The sequence below is a fragment of the Mustela erminea genome, chromosome 3, assembly GCF_009829155.1.
Source record: "Mustela erminea isolate mMusErm1 chromosome 3, mMusErm1.Pri, whole genome shotgun sequence".
Taxonomy (NCBI): Eukaryota; Metazoa; Chordata; class Mammalia; order Carnivora; family Mustelidae; genus Mustela; species Mustela erminea.
This window is the reverse complement of record NC_045616.1, coordinates 30,311,444-30,330,772: the sequence shown is the minus strand read 5'-3', so window position 1 is coordinate 30,330,772 and position 19,329 is coordinate 30,311,444. Positions and strand designations below refer to the sequence as shown.

At 54.8% G+C, this 19,329-nt stretch overlaps 2 protein-coding genes across 19 annotated transcripts in view; both read left to right on the top strand.

Annotated features, from left to right (window-relative positions):
- Positions 1-9,439, top strand: part of FAM193B (family with sequence similarity 193 member B) — a 32,800-nt gene extending 23,361 nt beyond the window's left edge. For 13 of the 18 annotated variants that reach the window (XM_032335519.1, XM_032335516.1, XM_032335518.1 and 10 more), the window contains 4 exons: positions 4,445-5,465; positions 5,619-5,694; positions 6,498-6,595; positions 8,426-9,439. In XM_032335519.1, the coding sequence (XP_032191410.1) occupies positions 4,445-5,465; positions 5,619-5,694; positions 6,498-6,594 (1,194 nt within the window). In that variant the 3' untranslated portion in view covers position 6,595; positions 8,426-9,439. Of the gene's footprint in view, positions 1-4,444; positions 5,466-5,618; positions 5,695-6,497; positions 6,596-7,264; positions 7,508-8,164; positions 8,273-8,425 lie in introns of all 18 variants that reach the window. The other 5 variants (XR_004283866.1, XR_004283865.1, XR_004283863.1 and 2 more) reach the window with 5 other exon arrangements.
- Positions 9,440-11,291: 1,852 nt separating this feature from the next.
- Positions 11,292-16,568, top strand: DDX41 (DEAD-box helicase 41). The gene is given in 18 exon segments (XM_032335529.1): positions 11,292-11,478; positions 11,560-11,670; positions 11,888-12,047; positions 12,129-12,203; positions 12,321-12,381; positions 12,512-12,648; positions 12,928-13,000; positions 13,127-13,280; positions 13,357-13,374; positions 13,376-13,494; positions 14,336-14,498; positions 14,681-14,812; positions 15,080-15,151; positions 15,277-15,373; positions 15,511-15,660; positions 15,746-15,817; positions 15,932-16,042; positions 16,219-16,568. Coding segments are annotated over 18 exon segments (1,869 nt in total). The 5' UTR covers positions 11,292-11,451; the 3' UTR covers positions 16,356-16,568.
- Positions 16,569-19,329: the final 2,761 nt, after the last annotated feature.

The window sequence follows — 19,329 nt, the reverse complement described above, 5'->3', positions numbered from 1 at the left end:
TAAGGCTAGTAACACTCTTCTCTCCCCTCCTTTGCCTCCTGGCAACTTCCTTCCAAGCTCAGATCTCCTCAGGTAACTTCTTCCACAGTACTGTACCTCACACGAGTCTCTCCCCTGCCGTTTATCACACTCCACGCACTCATTCAGAAACCTGCTGCACCACTTCTGTCTGCCTGGTCCAGTCTAGAGGCAGAGTGCAACATGGCACCAGGCAGTTGCAAGGTCAGGTGATAGGCAGTCATGGTCATTATCCGTTATGCATCAGCCTCCTCTCCAGTGTTCTTCCTCTACCTCTCAGACTTAACCACAGTCTGGCTGTCCACCAAAAACAGCTTCTCCTGGGAGCCGTCCAGTGGAGATTGCTCATTCTCTCACACCTCAGGAGACCAAAAAAGCTGAGTATCTTTCTGCTCCCTTGTACCACTTCCAGACCGTGACTATCTCTCATGTACTAACCCCTACTCCTTTGAAATTGACCCTGGCTCTGCCATCCACAGCCTCTTGGCCACTCCTCTTCATCCACTGAAGGCTGTCACCTTGCCCTTTCTCCTCTTCCTAAGCCATAGAGATCCCCTGACCATCATTCACTTGCTGTCTTACCAATACTCTCATTTCCTTGCCCTGTTGCTCTTCTATTACACCCACTCAGAAAAATCACAGTCCTGGGTTTGACCCCTTCCTGCCTCTCCCCTTCCACACCTCTAGGAAAGTGCTGGATCATATCTGTCTGTGGCACCCAGGCTGTGTGGTCCCTTGCTTGCCTGCGCCTTCACATTGCCTAGCAGGCCTCTGGTCTACTTGTTCTTCATCACTTCTATTCACAGACCCTTTGTCAGACCTCCAGATTCTTTTCCAATCTCCAGGCTTTACCCACCCCTCTTTTCTTTTTTGTTAGATGAACTCATTTCCTGGTTCAACAAGGAAAAAAGCCAGTGAATAGGCACTCCCTCAAACATCGTACCATTCCACCGGCAGACTTTCCTTCTTGTCATGAGAGAAGAGTTACCCTGCTGCTTAAGGCCGTGCAGTCCTTTCCCGCCACCTCAGTCTAAGCTTGGCTTCCTGCCCTGGCTCCGGCCTCTCCTAGGCTGGCTCCCATCAGCATTTCACTGTGCCGCTCTCTTTTGTGCCTTGAGCATACAGCCTCTCTCTTGCCATCACCTTATCTCTTTCCTCCCATCCCAGTCAAATTTCTTGAAAACTGCTGTCTGCGTTCACTGGTTTTCCTATCAGCTCGTTGCAAACTGTTTTCCTCCCTCCCCGCCACAGAACCACCAGTGACATCTTTGTTGCTAAACCATACCCTCTTAACCCATCTTCTCTGTCCACTAGGCATTTTGTATTGGTTATCCTTTTCAAACATGTTCTCTTTGGCTCACATGTCCTTGGCCAGGTGGCGGAAGGGAAGAACAGTGGGAATGCGTGTTCTCCAAATTTCTTACCTTCTCTGACCTCTCTTTTGTCTCCTTCATGGACCCCTCTTCCTTTCTTCTGACTCTCCCCTTGAAGCCCTCTCCCTAGCAAAGAAAGCCATCTAGATAGTGTTTTTCCTGGTTCACTATGTCTTCATATTTCCTCCCTGAACTTGACATTGACAACTCCTGCTGCTACGAGGCACCTCCTCACAGATGTCCTGGTCCTCAGACTGAGCACATCCAAAACTGAGCTTGTTCTCTCTCTCCAAGGAGGCCTGCTCTTCCTTCTCCACTGTTGTCTAGTTGATGGCGCCACCAGCCACCAAGTTGCCCGAACCAGAACCCAGGGTGCCATCCTGGGAGGAATGCGTCGTGGTAATCGAGAGCAGCGGGCCTTGGAATTGGACCTCAGTTTGAAACCTGGCTCTGCCACACTTGCTGGATGACCTTGGGCATATCACTTCACCTCTAAGCCTCAGTTTCTTCATCCACAACATGAGAATAACAGTAGAGCCTAACTCAGATGGTTGCGGGGATGAAACAGTGATGCACAGAAAGGCTCAATGGAGAGCACGCGTGGTCAGGGAAGCGGCGGCGGCCCCAGTAGTCGTCAGTATTTGTGGCTGTTTTTTGTGGCTCATCCCATCTCCCCACCTGTCCTTGAGTCCTGACCACACAACCTCCCAATAGGTCAAACCACCCACTTCTCCCCACCCTACCGCTGCTACTAAAAAAACCTTCAGTGGCCAAATATTGCCCTCAGCGTCAAACGCAGACTTGAACCTGACCTGCAGGGCTCTTCAGCCCCTGCTTAGCTTGCCAGATTCATCTCTCAGTCTCTCCTCCCTGGCCTTCCCACCTACCACTCCCGACCACTCCTGAAAGAAACCGGGGCACCAGTTCTCCCTGTGAATGTTGGCATTCCCTAAAGATATTTATGCCCGTTCCCCAGTCACTTGCTGTTCCTGCTGCCTAGAAAGTGCTAGTCTTCACTCTAGGATGATCCCAGTCACTCTCCGGGGCCCAGTGAGCTGCTGTCTCCTCTGGGAAACACCTCTGATGGCCCAGTCTGAGTTCCCAGAGCATCTTGTCCGTCCTTCCCTGTAGCACTTACGCTCTCACTCCGAATTGAACAGCCTATTTACACGCCCGTCTCCCCCAGCCAACTCAAGTCCGCAAACAGACTCCTCATGCACAGCTGAATCCCCCAGAGCCCAGCCCAGGCCTCATCATCACTGGTCAAGAAGTGATCGTCAAACAGGACTAAAAGACCTAGGAACTGCAGATCACACCTGGGTGTGCTGTCCCAACTCTGCCACTTTCTAGCCGTGTAAACTTGGGCCAGTTCCTTATTTGTGCCAAAGTCAGGTGTCCTCATCTGCAAATTGAGGATAATGGCTCAACAAGGGCAGTTGTAAGGATTAAACGAGACAATGTGAGGAAAGGATCCGGCTCATGGCACGTTAACAGAAAGCATGTGTTCTGTGCTCTCCTCTCACTACCAAATCATGCTTGGTTCCATGTCACTTCCTCTAACTAATTGTTTTCAGACTTCTTTGTTTAGCAGCAGAACTCTTTTTTGCAATTGAAGTCCTCCATGGAACCTCCATTCCTAAGAGAAAAAGCTGTGCTGGTACAGGGAAGGAGTGATGTGAGGGGCCGTCCAGTCCTTCATCCATCCATGTGGCCTCAGAGCTCTGCTCATGGCCTTAAACTCCATGGCACAAGGCCAGAAACACTGCTGCAGGCCCAGCTGCTTCCCAGCTTGAGCACCACAGTGCCAAGTCACAGCCTCTTCAGCACTGGGGGAAGGGGACACATGCCCTCTCAGGTGTCCTCCGGGCAACATTGAGCTATAGGTGGGCAGTTTTTCTCCCAGATACACCAAGGGGAATGGTAAGGTTCAGAGAGAGTAAGTGATTTGTCCAAGGTCCCACAATGGTGGTATTGGTCTGTCGCAGAGCCCTATCGGGGCACAGGGTCACCCTCTTTTAAGTTGACTCTGAGATGGTGGCATGCCCTCTTTTCTCTCCCCAGTTTCCTTTTCCTCTTCCTCCCCCTCCATTCCCAAATCAGCTAGAAATATGTGAAATAGTGGAAGTCCTCCAACCCCTGGCCCAACACCACCACCTCCTTCCTATAGGCTTTTGACATCTGTCTCTCATCTCCCTCTAAAGGCCTCCTTGGTCTGCTGGTGTGTGGAGGTTGGGTAGAGGAATGGAGTGGCTCAGAGTCCACAGATTTCACTGTCATTCTCCAGAACCAGGTCTGTTCATACTGACTGAGAGAGCCTAGCATCCCAGTTCTCACCTAGGCAGAGGGGCTGCTTTTACTTGTGGGGCCCCATGTAGCTGTGCATTGTAGGCCATCAGGCATACTTTAGGACTGGCCGTGATTACTTGAGGCAGCTGAGTGGTAAGTGGCTTTTATACAGAATTTCTCCCTCTTCCATAGCACCCATACACACATTCCTGCCACCCAGAGTGTCTGACCTCCCATGGTGGTCTCACCACCCCCGTCTTACTTCTTGAAAGGCCTCTCATAATGCCAACCTTTTTTGCCCCTAATACCAGCAGAGCTGGAGAGTGACTGTAGCAGCCATCTCCCTCTCTTGTTCATCCCCACTTTGGTCTTCACCCCATAATTTTTTTTTCCACTTTTTGCAGATGAGTCCACTGAGACTCAGGAAATGAATGAACTGCTTAAGGTCAGACCTGGCAGGCAAGGTGCAATTAGCTGCATTCTTATCCCTTTGAGTCCTAGTGGTTTTAGGCCCTAGGACTGACACTGGGACTCTGATGAACAAGCTATAAAAACTTATCCTTTAGGTCTGTCTCCATCCCCAGAACATGCACCGGTCTCATTGCATTTCGTCCTCACTCCTGCAGAGTGGGGGAGCAGGTCTGGGTGGCCAAGGCCCTGCGTCTAGCCAGTTAGCTGCAAAGCTGGGCCCCAGGCCGATGGGTCAGGTGTCACACTGTGCCTAGCAGCTGCCAGGCCCTAGCTGAAACTGCTTCTTATATTGGCAGGAAAAGGAAAAGGCCCACTTGGCAGCAGAAGCTCTAAAGCAGGTGAATCGTAGTGTTTCCGGAAGCCAGGAGCCAAGGCCTGCCAGGGAGAGGCTCTTGGAGTGGCCCGACCGGGAGCTGGATCGGGTCAACAGCTTCCTGAGCAGCCGTCTACAAGAGATCAAGAACACTGTCAAGGACTCTATCCGTGCCAGCTTCAGTGTGTGTGAGCTCAATATGGACAGCAATGGATTCTCTAAGGAGGGGGCTGCTGAGCCAGAGCCCCAGAGCCTATCCCCCTCAAACCTCAATGGCTCCTCAGAGCAACGGCCTGATATTAATCTTGACCTATCCCCTTTGACTTTGGGGTCCTCTCAGAACCACACGTTACGAGTTCCAGGTGAGCCGGCCCCACCATGGACAGAAATGAGAGGCTCTCACCCACCATGGACAGAGGTGAGGGGACCCCCTCCCGGTATCATCCCTGAGAATGGGCTAGTGAGGAGACTCAACGCTGTGCCCAACCTTTCCCGGGTAATCTGGGTCAAGACACCCAAGCCAGGCAACCCTAGCCCTGAGGAGCCAAGCCCAAAGGAGGTTCCCAGTTACAAGCAGGAGCTGCCTGAGCCTGTGGCCTCAAGTGGGAAGCCTCGGAAGGGCAAGAGACAGGGCAGTCAGGCCAAGAAGAATGAGGCAAGCCCAGCCCCCCGGTCCCCAGCCAGCCTAGAGGCTGCCAGTGCCAAGGGCCAGACCCCCAGCTCCAAGCAGCCAGGCAAGGCCCCGGAGCCTCCCAAAGTGGGCAGCTTTGCCGAGGCTGGAGAGGGGAGCCGGGGAAGCCAACCGGGACCAGGCTGGGCTGGCAGCCCCAAAGCCGACGAGAAGGGCAGCTCCTGGCGAAACTGGCCAGGTGAGGCCAAAGCACGGCCTCTGGAGCAGGAGTCTGTGCAGCCCCCAGGCCTAGCAAGGCCACAGAGCTTGCCACAGGGCAAGGGCCGCAGCCGCCGGAGCCGCAACAAGCAGGAGAAGACGGCCGCCTCCTTGGGTGAGTGCACCAGGAACTGAGTGGTTGACCCCCCCACACCCAGCCAGGCCACAGGGTGGAGGGTAGTCCTCGCGTCTGGGCAGTGCTGCCCCGAGAGCATGACCCCAGAGGCCTGGCCGTGGGCACTGAGCCCTCCTGGCTGTGTCTTCCTAGACGATGTGTTCCTGCCCAAGGACATGGATGGGGTGGAGATGGATGAGACTGACCGGGAGGTGGAGTACTTCAAGAGGTAGGTGTGGGGATGCCTTAACACCCACCCTCACCCTGACACCCTCAGAGAGAGAGCCTCGCCAGGCTCACTCCCACCAGTCTATCTGCTGGAACCCAGGTGGCCACGTGGCAGGAAAAGGCATCTGGGAAGGTGTAAGGGACAGGGAGGAGGAGGCACTTCAGGCCCCAAGAACCAGGACTTTCTCCAGTTTTATTTACTTTGTATATTCATTTGCACTTTCTCTCCTCTGCCTGGGCTGAGTTCTGGGCTGGAGGCAAATCAGATGCAGTCTAGATGGAGAGAGAAAGCCTAAACACACAGTCCAGCTTTAAGTGCTGTTGGAGGAGTAAGGATGTGGGGTTGCAGACCAAGCTGAGATTCAGGGGTGGGCAGTGCTCCCAGAAGAGATGGGAACCAGGCTGAGACCGGAGAAGTAAGGATGAGTGGGCCAGGTCAAGCAGGCCCTTTGTGACAGCAGAGCTAGTAGGTACAGAGGTTTGAGGCTGAAAGCAACACCCAGTACCAAGGGGAGCAGGAGGCAGCCCAGTGTAGCCAGAGTAAGATACAGCGTGAGGGGCTAACCTGTATCCCAAGGCAGTGTTACTCTCTTCATACACTGTTCATGGGCTCGCGGGCACCCTGTCCAGAAGGTCAGGAAAGCTCTCGTAACCTGCTAGGCCGCAATACTCTAGAACCAGAGGGGTTGTACAGAGCTGACTTGGTTCCTTTAGTGACTAAGACACATGGGACTAGAAATGGGGTCCAGCAAGGAAAGGGGGATCCTCTGATTGTGCTTTCCTGGTGTCTGTCAAACCTAACAGGTTCTGTTTGGATTCTGCAAAGCAAACTCGTCAGAAAGTTGCTGTGAACTGGACCAACTTCAGCCTCAAGAAAACCACTCCCAGCACAGCTCAGTGAGGTATGGAGGACCCCCAAGTGTTGCATATACTTCTCTCTGCAAGTTCTGTCACCTTGTGTCCCCACCACACCATTTCATGCTCAGGAGCACACTAGTTGGGCTAGTGCTTGTCAGTCCTGGCCCCTGCAGTGACACAGTGAGGCCTATGTGCTCTGAAGACACAGGCCCCATCTCTTCTCCTGTGGCCCCTCACGCCTAGGTCTCTGTCCTTTCATAGCTCCCTCCTGGGCCAGACCCTCCTTAGAGCCCTCCTGCCTATGTTCCTGAAGGGCCCTTCCTGCACTACCATCCCTGGGCTATCTCTACCAGGCTGCCACTTCCCTCACCATCTGCCTCTCAAGAGCCGAGGCAGCCTTAATCCCCAGATGACTGCCCCCACTCCTGACATTGTTAGCCTCAGGGTTGAATTTCATTGCCCAGCCTGGTAGGCTGCCATTTAGGGTGCTTTCCAGCTAAAGCCATGCAGGAAGGGGCTAGCCCCAGAGGACCAGGGAGAGGGCAGATGAGATAGACCAAGGCCTCAGTGAGGTCATTTAGGCATGGAGGAGTTTGTAAGCGCTCTCCCCAACCAGGGCAAGCCCCATGAAGAAATTAATAGCTAAGCTGCCTCCTGAAGAAGAGACCTAGCCCCAGCTGGGCTAGGGGCTCCTCTCCCAACCACCTACACAGGTCCTTTTGTGTGAAATGCTGACATACCAGATGACGCTGTGGACTGAGAACAGAAGACCAAGAAGCCACTGGACTGAGCACCATAGTGCAGGAGAGAAGAGTTACTGGCCCACAGGCCTTGGTGCCCGGTTTGCGGCCTAATGGCTGTGCAGTGCCCTATCTTAACCCTGTGCTCTGTCCCTGGGATCAGGCCTTTTCTGCCTGGTGACACAACTGCCTTTAAAACACAGGAAACTGGGGCAGGTGAGCTGAACTCAGGGAACCCCAGGAGGATCCTCCTTCTTCTCTTGTAAGTGCCAGGGCAGCAGACTTCCTGGACGTTCAGCCGAGTCTCTTGTCCTCCTCTGGGTCAGGATTCCCCACCCTTGAGGCTGGGCTCCCTATGGCCCCTTGGGCTGCCTGGAGACAGAACTGTCTTTAGACTCAGCTCAGCCCCTCTCTTTGAAGGGGCTGGACTCCCTGGTCTTTTGCCAAACTGAAATGTCCACACACTAGCTTCTGCTAGGGCGCCCTCCTGCCCCTTTTGTCCACTTTCACAGGATCCAGGAGTTATGGGGACCCCAGGCACTTTCATTTGTTGCCTCTTCTCAGAGAAAAAGGGGCATACCTCCTCCCACAGCCCAGTGCTCTTGTCAGCCAAGAAACCTCATTCAGCCATCTTCTCTCAGGGACTCCCTCTTTGGTTGATCTCTTTCCCAAGACGGAGGATGTTCCTCCCTGCCCTACCCCACCATAAGGGCTCTTCATTGACCTTTTCCACCCTCCTCAGAGTGGGATCAGGAGGCCGGAGAATGTGTGAAAAAGCAGTGCCGGCACAGATTCGGGACCTAGCCTGGGCTGTGTCCCCAGAGTGTGAGGCAGGAATCAGAGTGCATATGCTGCCTTTCCTCCACCCGTCAGCAGGAGAGCAAAGGCCAGAGTCGGGGATCTTACCCACCCTGGATGGGATAGACATGCTACCGGGGAGCTGTCCCCTGGCAGGGTCTCAACCTGCATCCTCTACTGAAGGTAATCAAGGAAATCTATTCAATATTTTCAGCCCAGGGAGCAAAAAACGGCAGGCAGCTCCTCCTACGCAGGGGACCCATGGAAACCCAGAGCCAGCACAGGGAGGCTAGGGCACAAGCTCACTCACGATACGGTCATGCTCTGTTTTCTCAGCCCCCTGCCGGGTCGAGCTGCTTCAGGGTGTCCTGAGACCCCCAACTGCCAGCTGAAGGTCTACGGTTTCTTCCTCCACATCCCTACACCTGCCCAAGATCCTCCCTGCTCCTCACGTCCTGGACCAACCAAAAGTTGAATGGATGCTGTGCCGTGCTGGGGCCCCTCAAGACCTCCGCAGAGCCGCTTCCTGGTGCTACGCAGCCCCCTCACTCAGAGCCTGGGGGCTGGACTGGCCTGTGGGCCGGGGGCTGATGGTACTGCTGGCCCAACACTGCTCTCTTTGTGTTTGGTTTTGTTTTTGTTCTTGTTTTTCAATTCTTTACTTTTGATACTGTGAAGATCTTTCCTGCCGAAAGATAAAGCAACATTTGGACACAGTCAGTGTGTTGTGGTTTGCTGGTCTGGGACGGGGTGAGGTGAGGAATGTACTCAGAAGCATGGGATCTGCCTTGGTCATTAGCCTCACTGAGCATGTACTATGTGGCAGCAGTTTGGCAGTTTCCACTTCTCACAACAGTTCTAAGTGGGACTGTTACCCCATTTTACAGATGAGGAAATTAAAGCCAAGACAGGAAAGTGACTTTAGTACACTCGGTCTGGCTGAGAAGTTAGAGCCGAGGCCTGTATAACAGCAGCATCTGTGCACTTTCTCCTGGTGGGAGGACGCTGGTGTGTGACCTGGAACAGCCCCTTCCCCATGCCCTGTTTCCCCCTCTGCAAGATGGTGGAGTGAGACTCTGTGTCCGGGCAGCTGCTGTGAGAGGTGGTCTGGGAAAAGCCTCAAAGCCTTTTTTGTAGCCTGGATTATTGACGTGGTCAAGGGAAGTGGAGTAAATGGAGTTTCTGTAAATTGGATCGGACTTTTCAGTGGGAATGACACATACAGCCTAAGTACCTGAGAGTTGAGGATAATGAACCCTTCTGTAAAGTAAAGCAAACTACCTCATTCTGACCTGCCACCTCCTATAGATCTGGTTTGAAAATTCAGATTTTAATATAATAGGTTGGCTTTAAAAAAAATGCGTCACACACACCTGTGTTCTACCTCCTTGTCCCTGTTGTCATTTCCTCAAGCTGACACTTAAGCTTGTGTGGGGGAGCAGTGGAGGCTGTAGCCACATAGTCACTAAGAGCGCTTTATAGAGTGTTGGGAAGCAGGATCGGAAACTGTTCCCTCTCCCTTCCCCTCCTCCCAGGTTCATCCCCACCACGGGCAGTCAGTGCCAGCTTTCTCTTCTAAAGAAGTTAAAAGGCATCGCCCACAGGCTCACAGTTCCTGGTCTGTGGCCCTTCCTAATCTCCAGAGAAGTCTGCATATGCTCCGGTGAAACCTGTTTCTGCATACATACTGTGTTCCTCTCTCTCCCTTCAACTCCCGCACCAGGCTCCTGCCCTGCCGCTGAACTGGCATAGCTACCTAAAATTCTGCTTCATCATTCAAAAATTGCCTGTCTGATCAAGGAACTGCTTTACCTACAGAGAAACACCTGTGGATGGCGCTCAGAGCCTTCCGTGCCTGGTCCTTGCCTCCCGGCACTTCACTCCAGCCCCACCAGATTACTTCAGTCTCCCTCCAGGCCTGGCACCCACAGGTCTCCCAACTTTACTCACGTTTCCTTCTTCCCAAGTTACCTTCCCTTCATCATGTCCTGCTTATCCTTCACATTCCAACTGAAAGGCCCTGCCATGCAGTGCTTCAAAAAGTACTACTTTATCTGTCTTCGAATATTTCTCCTTAACCTCAAGACCTGTTTTATTTTTGTCTCCTCAACTAATCCATAAACTCACAAGCCAGGTTTGTGTCCTGTTCATCTTTTATCTGTTTCAGCGCTGTGCACAATGCCCAGTATGTGCTGATAATAAATACATGAATGAAGAAAAAAGTAGTACACATCACTCCACTTTTATTAAGAGTCCCCAGTGAGGAGCACCTGGGTGGCTCAGCCCTCCGACTCTTGATTTCTGCCCTCAGAAATCAAGATTCCTGATCTGATTCCTGATCTCAGCATCGTGGGGTCTAGTCCCAGGTCAGACTCTTCTTGCTCAGCATGGAGTTTACTTGAGATTCTCCCCAGCCTCTCCCTCTGTCCCTCACCCCCGCACGCTCTCTGTCAAAATAAAATGTTTAAATATAAATGAAGTACCCCTTGAAGTTACTTCGGCCGTCAGGGTCCTGCATACTCTGGGCCCACCCAGCCTCCCTATCCAGCGTTAGCGCGGGCCACCCCACCCCACAGCAGCCGGCCACGTGGTTTGTTCTTTGAGGAATCTGTACTGGCATATGGCCAAGCCTTCGGTCCTCCAGAATCCTCAATCAGAAAGCTTCTCTTTCCTCCACTCCCTTGTTCTGAGTCCACACCTCTGGAAGCTCAGATGCAGGTCTCTTCGAAGACTTCTCTGGTTCCGCAGGCAGTGAGTTACTCTATTGCAGCATTTACAATAAAAATCGCTCCTCAGCTATGTACAAACCCTCAGCGAAACACTTGTCACCAGCATTTTATTTATCCTTCATCACTCTGAATTTATGTGTCTTACATAGACGAGGACGCCTGTCAGAGCTGCCGCGTTTAGGTTGATTCATTTTTCCGTAAGCCACACCCCGTCCCCGCCCCTGGGATGGAGGCCCCGGCGGGGTCCCAGTTGGCCCCGTCCAGGATCGTGCCGGATGACGTCAGACTCTGGGCGAGGTTTTGCAGCGGGCCAGCCTGCCTCTCCGGGATCAGCCGTCTCCACTCGGGACATTCCGCCAGACTTCGTGTTGTGAGCCTTTAGCCCATGCTCCAAGTCATCCCATAATACCTTGTCTGACGCTTCGCCCTGGCCCTTGGCAACAAATGCGCAGCCGCCCAAGGGACTTTGACGCCAGCGCGGCCTGACAGGTTCTCCGAGGAAAGTTTGTCCCTCTGCGCGACCCGGCACTCAGAGGTCGTTGCTAGGCGCCCAAGTTCCGCTTCACATCCGATTGGATTTCACTCAAAAGTTGAGGCGGGGTTTTACCGTGGCGCGCATGCGTGCAGCAAAGGATGGAGGACTCGGAACCCGAGCGGAAGGTAGGAGCGAGGCAGGGGTCCTCGCGGGTGGCGAGCGGCAGTGAAAGCGGGGGACTGAGCCTGACTCCCGTGTATCTGTAGCGGGCGCGCACCGACGAGGCGACTGCCACAGGAAGCCGCTCCGAGACGGAGGATGAGGACGACGAAGACTATGTGCCTTACGTGCCTTTGCGACAGCGCCGGCAACTGCTGGTGAGGGCCCGGGTTCGGAAGAGGAATGGGGGCGTGGGGGCCGGGGTCGAGGCGCGGTGGGGGGAGGTGGCCGCCAGTGGAGCGAGCTGTCAGTACTCGGGACCGTGGCCCTCCGGCGAACGAGGGACGGGCGACCAAGATCCTGAGGCAGGCCCACTGGGCCCAATGCGCCTCTCTGTTTTGGGCTTGGTTCTGCGGGGCGCTGGTGGAACCTCAGCTCCAGAAGCTACTGCAACGAAGGCGCAAAGGTGCTGCGGAGGAGGAGCAGCAGGACAGCGGCAGCGAGCCCCGGGGAGATGAGGACGATATCCCGCTGGGCCCTCAGTCCAACGTCAGCCTCCTGGATCAGCACCAGCACCTCAAAGAGAAGGCTGAAGGTGGGCTGGAGAGCCGCGGGGAGGTTCAGTGCAGTGCAGTTAGTGCAGTGCTTGGTGTCTGACCTCTGCTTCTTTCCTCAGCCCGCAAGGAGTCTGCCAAGGAGAAGCAGCTGAAAGAAGAGGAAAAGATCCTGGAGAGTGTGGCTGAGGGCCGAGGTGTGGCTGTAGTCAGGGCAGGGTGGGTGGTGGACTGACAACCCCAGACATGTTATATCTCGAGGGCCTGGTCTCTGGGAAGGAAGAGCCAGCCCTGAGCCACGTCTGTCTCCTCAGCCTTGATGTCCGTGAAGGAGATGGCCAAGGGAATCACATATGACGATCCGATCAAAACCAGGTATGTTTTTCAGTCTGGGGAAGACAGTCACTCACTCTTAACTTGGAATGGTATATGGCTGAGACTGGCAGGTGTACCCCAGAGCCCGCTGTGCCTGGGGCCTCTCTTGACCCCCACCACCCACTCACAGTTGGACACCTCCCCGCTATGTCCTGAGCATGTCTGAAGAGCGGCATGAACGGGTTCGGAAGAAGTACCACATCCTGGTGGAAGGCGATGGTATCCCACCACCCATCAAGAGCTTCAAGGAGATGAAATTTCCTGCAGGTACTGGGAACTTGGTAGTCAGACAATTGTAGGGTTGTGTCCCAGCCCCCTCTGTGCTCAGCAACTGCAGAGATGGGTCTAGCCAATGGAGATGGAAGGACTTGGGTTTGAACTTCAGTTGCTCCAGTTATCGTGGAGGTCTTGGACAAGTCTTTCTTTTTCTCTCTCTTTCTCTGGGCCTCATTTGTAACTTGAAGGGGGTAGTGCCGAGTTGACAGTTTTGGGGGCCTATAAAGTATCTGTGAGACACAGGGATGATGCTGAGGTTGTTTTCCGTAGCCATCCTGAGAGGCCTGAAGAAGAAGGGAATCCACCACCCAACACCCATTCAGATCCAGGGCATCCCCACCATGTGAGTGTGGACCTGGGAGCCCTGTAGGGGGCGGTGATGGAGAGGAGCAGTCACTCGGTGTCCATCTGGAGACTCATTCCCTACATTCTACTGAACCTGATCCTCGGGTCTCTCCTCTCCCAACAGACTATCTGGCCGTGACATGATAGGTATCGCCTTCACGGGTTCAGGCAAGACACTGGTGTTCACATTGCCTGTCATCATGTTCTGCCTGGAACAAGAAAAGAGATTACCTTTCTCCAAGCGCGAAGGGCCCTATGGACTCATCATCTGCCCCTCGGTAAGACAGACCAGGCTAGAGGGCAGGGCAGAGACAGGACTGCCTTCTAGTGCCAACCTCCGCCTTGTGCCTACAGCGGGAACTCGCCCGGCAGAACCCATGGCATCCTGGAGTATTACTGCCGCCTACTGCAGGAGGACAGCTCCCCGCTCCTGCGCTGCGCTCTCTGCATTGGGGGCATGTCTGTTAAAGAGCAGATGGAAACCATCCGACAGTGAGCACAGGCACCTCCACCCTGTGGGCCTCCCCAGAGCCACTCAGCAAACTAAAGGACTCTTTGCTTTAGCTACCCCTTCAGACCCTTACAGAAGCCTCCTTGTCCTCCAGTTATCATCCTCAAGGAGTTCCTCGTGTAATGGGGAGATCAGTTGGGGTGGGGCAGAGGGATGTGGTAAGGTACTGTGGGCGCACAGCAGATGGAATGGGGGCATCTGGGTGGTCAGGGGGTCAGGGCATTCTGGGCAGAAGACACAGAGGTGGGGGATCCAAGATGTCCAGGATGGTCAGGGTCCTTCAGTGTGGTCCAGCATGGAGGCTGAGACACTAGGGCAGGGCCAGATCTGTGGCCTTTCCACACGGTGCAGTCCCCAGCAGACAGTGCTCTTTGACCTGGGCCAGGCTCTGGGGTTATGGACAGGCCACACCCAGTCCCTTCTTTCAAGGCATTCCTCGTCCCAGGGAAGAGTCAGATACAGAAGGGATTAATTTAGCATTCCAGGATAGTGAGCCCATCAGTGCCTACAAAGGGACGTGCAGGAGCACATGGTGCAGTCTGGCTGGAGCTTCAGGACCGCTGTCTTCTAGAGAGGGAAGGGTATGTCAGGCAGGGTTGATTCATGGCTGGGTAGGAGCTCTGGAGCACAGCAGTAGTCAAGAAGGCTGCAGCGCATCCAGAAGAGACACGTTTTACAAGTAGGACAGGATGCTGGAAGTGATGAGGGGACAGGGGAGGAGAGACAGGAAAGAGGCCAGAGAGCAGAATGAGCAGACTGCCAGCCCATAGGTGCAGGGATGGGCAGGTAGCCCTGACCTCAGGGTCTTCTCTTGATCCCTAGCGGTGTGCACATGATGGTAGCCACCCCTGGGCGCCTCATGGATTTGCTGCAGAAGAAGATGGTCAGTCTAGACATCTGCCGCTACCTGGCTCTGGACGAGGCTGACCGCATGATTGACATGGGTTTTGAGGGTGACATCCGCACCATCTTCTCCTACTTCAAGGTACCTGTCCCTTCCTGGCTAGGCCATTCCTGCCACCCTCCCCAGCACACCCCATTCAACTGTGGCAGGCCCTGAGGCCTAGCACTGCCCACCCACTGGCCCTGCTTTGGGGCGTGACATCCCAGCTACTTGGTCTTCCCAGGCCCCAGCATGCCCTCAGTCCTAGCCCTGCTCTTCCTCAGGGCCAGCGACAGACCCTACTCTTCAGTGCCACCATGCCTAAGAAGATTCAGAACTTTGCCAAGAGTGCCCTGGTAAAGCCGGTCACAATCAACGTGGGGCGCGCCGGGGCTGCTAGCCTGGATGTCATCCAGGTGAGTAGGCGCTTCTGGGGAACAGGGTTTCACTAAAGAGGGTTGGATGTGGCCTGGCCATGTGGAAGCTCTTGGAGTAGGGTTGAGGGGCCCCCTTGTGGACACTCGGGGTTTCATTCAAATCTCCAGCCCTTCAGGCGGCCAGTGCTTTATGGCAAGAGGCTTCTGGTTTCCTCCCAGCTAGGACTGGGAGCCCAGGCTCTGTGGCAGGGCCATGGCTCGTGAGCCCATTTGCAGGCCTACCTGACCTGGCCCTTGTGATGGCAGGAGGTGGAATATGTCAAGGAGGAGGCCAAGATGGTATACCTGCTCGAATGCCTACAGAAAACACCCCCACCCGTAAGTGTAGCCCACCAGGCTAGCCCAGGACCCCTGGCATGAGAGGGAGGGGGCAGTGGGGGCAGCATGCTGGAGAAGTTCGGTTGGGGTCAGCTCCTGTGACTGAAGTTGGCCTTCTTGGACAGGTGCTCATCTTTGCGGAGAAGAAGGCTGATGTGGATGCCATCCATGAGTACCTGCTGCTCAAGGGGGTCGAGGCAGTGGCCATCCATGGGGGCAAAGGTCAGGGGTAGTGCCTGTGTAGACAGGGATTCTGCTGCCACTGCCACCGTTCTCCTAACTCCTTTCCCTGCCTGGTGGGCCCACCGCTACTCCCCAGACTCCCGTCCCTCTAACAGCTCCTGCCTAACCCTCCCCAGACCAGGAGGAACGGACCAAGGCTATCGAGGCGTTCCGGGAAGGCAAGAAGGATGTTCTGGTGGCCACAGACGTAGCCTCCAAGGGCCTGGACTTCCCTGCCATCCAGCATGTCATAAATTATGACATGCCTGAGGAGATCGAAAACTATGGTGGGGAGCTTAGTGGGGGTCAGGGAGGTGGGCCAGCCCCCAGCCCCACAGGCAGTAGGTCAGAGGCTCTGTTCCCTCTCCGCAGTGCACCGTATCGGCCGCACCGGGCGCTCTGGGAACACAGGCATTGCCACCACTTTCATCAACAAGGCCTGTGGTAAGGCTGCCCCCTCGGGATCACCTCAGCTGTCCCCGGCGTCCTCTGCTATGGCCACCCAGGTCCCGGCTGCAGGGCCTAGGGTTGGGCCTGACAGTTCCCTACCCCCCCTAGACGAGTCGGTGCTGATGGACCTGAAAGCTCTGCTGCTGGAGGCAAAGCAGAAGGTGCCCCCTGTGCTGCAGGTGCTACACTGCGGGGATGAGTCCATGCTGGACATTGGAGGTGACTGCAGGCGGGGGACACGGGCCAGGGGTGCGGGGGGAGCATAACGGGAGCACCACAAAACATGTCCAGGTGGCGTATCAGAGGGCTTGGGGGCGGGATCTAATGGGAAGCCAAGGTCTGGGCTGTGGAGCCTGGTCCTGCAAGCATGCTGACTCTCACCCCCGTGTCCCCAGGAGAGCGTGGCTGTGCCTTCTGTGGGGGCCTGGGCCATCGAATCACTGACTGCCCCAAACTCGAGGCTATGCAGACCAAGCAGGTCAGCAACATCGGCCGCAAGGACTACCTGGCCCACAGCTCCATGGACTTCTGAGGCTTCTGCCGTCCCTTGTCTCCGAGAGACTTCAGTCTCCAGCCACCATCTGTACACACCAGCCCCCTGGACAAAAAGCCAGCATCTTCCGCCCAGCCGGCCTGGGCTGGGCCAGGCTGAGCCTGGCTGCCTGCGCCCTGTGTACCCCAGAATTACTATTTTTGTTCTCCTTTACCCCTGCTGTCATTAAAGCACAAACCTCTTCTTGTCTCAGCCCAGCCCTGCATCTGTGTTTCCTTCCCTGATCCCTGCTTCCTGGACAGGCTGTACACTCTGACCTCCACAGCCCCTGTAAGGCAGGGGAGTTGGCATCTCCCACCACCACCCAGGAGGAAACTGTGCCCTTGGGAGCTGCAGGGAAACACTCAGAGCGGGAGAAACCTGCATGCCCATCTCGGGCCACATTCCCTTCAGCGCTCCCTGCTGAGAAAAAAAGCCTAATGCACACTGCTTCCCTCATTCTGCCACCCGGGAACTTTATTCCGGGGGGCAGCAGGGAGCCATGTGGGCCTCGCAGCCCCATACGGCCCCAACAAGAAACAAGCGAGAAAGCACTCCCATCACAGTGCCAGCGCGTGGCCTGAATCACCGCCCAGTGCCGGCCAATTCTCATGAGCTTTCTGTCCAAATCAATGTCAATTTGGGCAGTAAGCTCCTGAGAATTGGCTAGAAATTCCTGGCAAACTCACTTCTAGTGGTGGGGACCTTCAGGGGAGCCGCCCGGGACCGGCCAGGTGTCCCTCTTGGTGTTGCCCAAAGCCTGTGAGAAAGCGCTCAACGCTGGGTGCACGGGAAGCCCAGGTCGCCTCCGACCTGCCCTCTACTCAGCCCCATGGGGAGCTTGCCTCAGCACCAGCAGGTGGGACCTGCCATGCCCCTAGGCCCAAACCCTAACCCAGGGTTGGGTTCTCAGGCTTCCATCTCCCGAGGCCTGACCCTCAAGCCCTCCAGACTGGGGACCTCTGAGCCATACCACAGGACACCCCCTGCCACCCAGGAGGAAATCGTGCCCTTTGGAGCTGCACAAAACCCTCAGATTGGAGGAAACCAGCATGACCCCTGGAGGCCACCCCTCCTTTGGTGCCCCACCGGGCCACCAACATGGAGCCTGAGGCTTGGCCTGACCCCTCCCTCAACTTGGGCCCTGGAAAGCTCCCCTCAGCTGTGGCCCTCAGGGGAGTCGGGTGGATCCGGCAGAGTTCCCAGATGGTCTCAACACGCAGGTAGTGAGAAAGCACTCTAAATAGCAGGCGGAGCATGGCCTGAATCACTGCACAACACCAGCCAATTCTCATGAGCTTTCTACCCAAATCAATATCAGTTTGGAGAGAATGCTCCTGAGAATTGGCCGGAAACCCCCAGTGAACTTGCTTCCAGCTGCGCAGGCCTTCAGGGAAGCCGCCTGGGCCTGGCCAAAGGTCCTGAGTGGTTGCAGCCCAAACCCTGTGAGAAAGCGCCCTAAAACCCAGGCGCATGGGTGGCCGAACCCTTCCTCTACTCAGCCCCTGAGGTTTCGTTTTCAGCACTGGCAGATCTGGCCTGGCATGACCTTAGGCTTAGGTCTAGGCCCTAGGTGGAGTTTTCAGGCTTCCGTCCCCAGGGGCCCCAAGCCCTCCAGATTTGGGACCCTGGAGCCACACCCCAGGAGTCCTCTTGCCACCCAGATGGAAACTCTGTGTTGTTGGAGCTGTGCAGAACCCTTCAGAGCTGGAGAAACCTGCATGCACCCCTGAGGACACCACCACCTGTGCAGCCCTCTGGCTATGAACCCTCAGCCTGACATGCCGCCTGACCCTGCCCTCAACATAGCACCCCAAGGAAGCCGCCTCAGCACTGGCAGATTGGGCCTGCCATGCCCTTAGCTCAGCTCACCTCAAGGACCCCAGTCAGCTCTAGGCAGACCTGGAACTCCCATCTGCCTCAAAGCTCTGAGATCCCCCCTTCTTCTTCCAAAATTACGCTGGCCCAAGTCTTTCATGAGAAAGGGAAAAGGCTATCTCCTGAATGCTTAACACCTCCTTTCCTCTTCTGTCCTATTTCTCTAGCACTTACCTTTGTACCTGGGCAAACTATGAGGAACGTGTGAATGGAACATGTACAAGCTCTGAGATCTGAATCTTCCTGGCAGCTTTCTGAGGGCTCCTTATGCAACAAGAAACTAGCGTATCCTACCACGGTGTATTTGAAAATGATCATCTACAGAATAGGAGAGTGAGAATCACTCCATTTTACCTCGCTCTTCATGAAGCAGCACAGGGTCTTCTGCCTTCCTTCATTGACTTCAATTCCAATTCGTTTCCATGCAGTGATAATTCCTTTGCTTCAGGGGTAGGATTTCGTGATTTCTCACCTGCATAGAACACCCAGAGCTCATCACAAGTGCCTCCCTAATAACCGCCACCCATTGAACCCTTCCTTCCACACCCCAGCCCTCTAGCAACCCTCAGTTTGTGCTCTAAGGTGGAGTCTGTTCCTCATTGGTTTATCTCTCTCCCCTCACTCTGTTCATCTGTTTTCTTTCTGAAATTCCTTAAGTCAAGTCATAGGGCATTGGTCTTGTCCTACTGATTTTTGCTTAGCTTAATCCACTCTAGATCCAACCACATCCTTGCAGATGGTAAGATTTCCTTCTTTTTGAAGCTGGGTCCTATTCCATTGTGTGTAGCTATAGATATAGACATAAATCTCCCACATCTTCTTTCTCCATTCTTCAGTGAATGGACATTGGGACTCCCTCCATCATTTCGCTATGGTTGATAATGCTGCTATAAACATCACGGTGCTTGTACCCCACTGAATGTGCATTTTTGTGTCCTTTGGGGAAATCCCTAGGAGTGCAATTGCTGGATCCTAGGGTTGTTCAGTTTTTAGCCTTTGGGAGAACAACCATACTCTTTTCCAGAGTGGCTGCAGCAGCCCACATGCCCACCGACAGTGCAGGAGGGTTCTACTTTAAGAACATTACCTGCCGGCA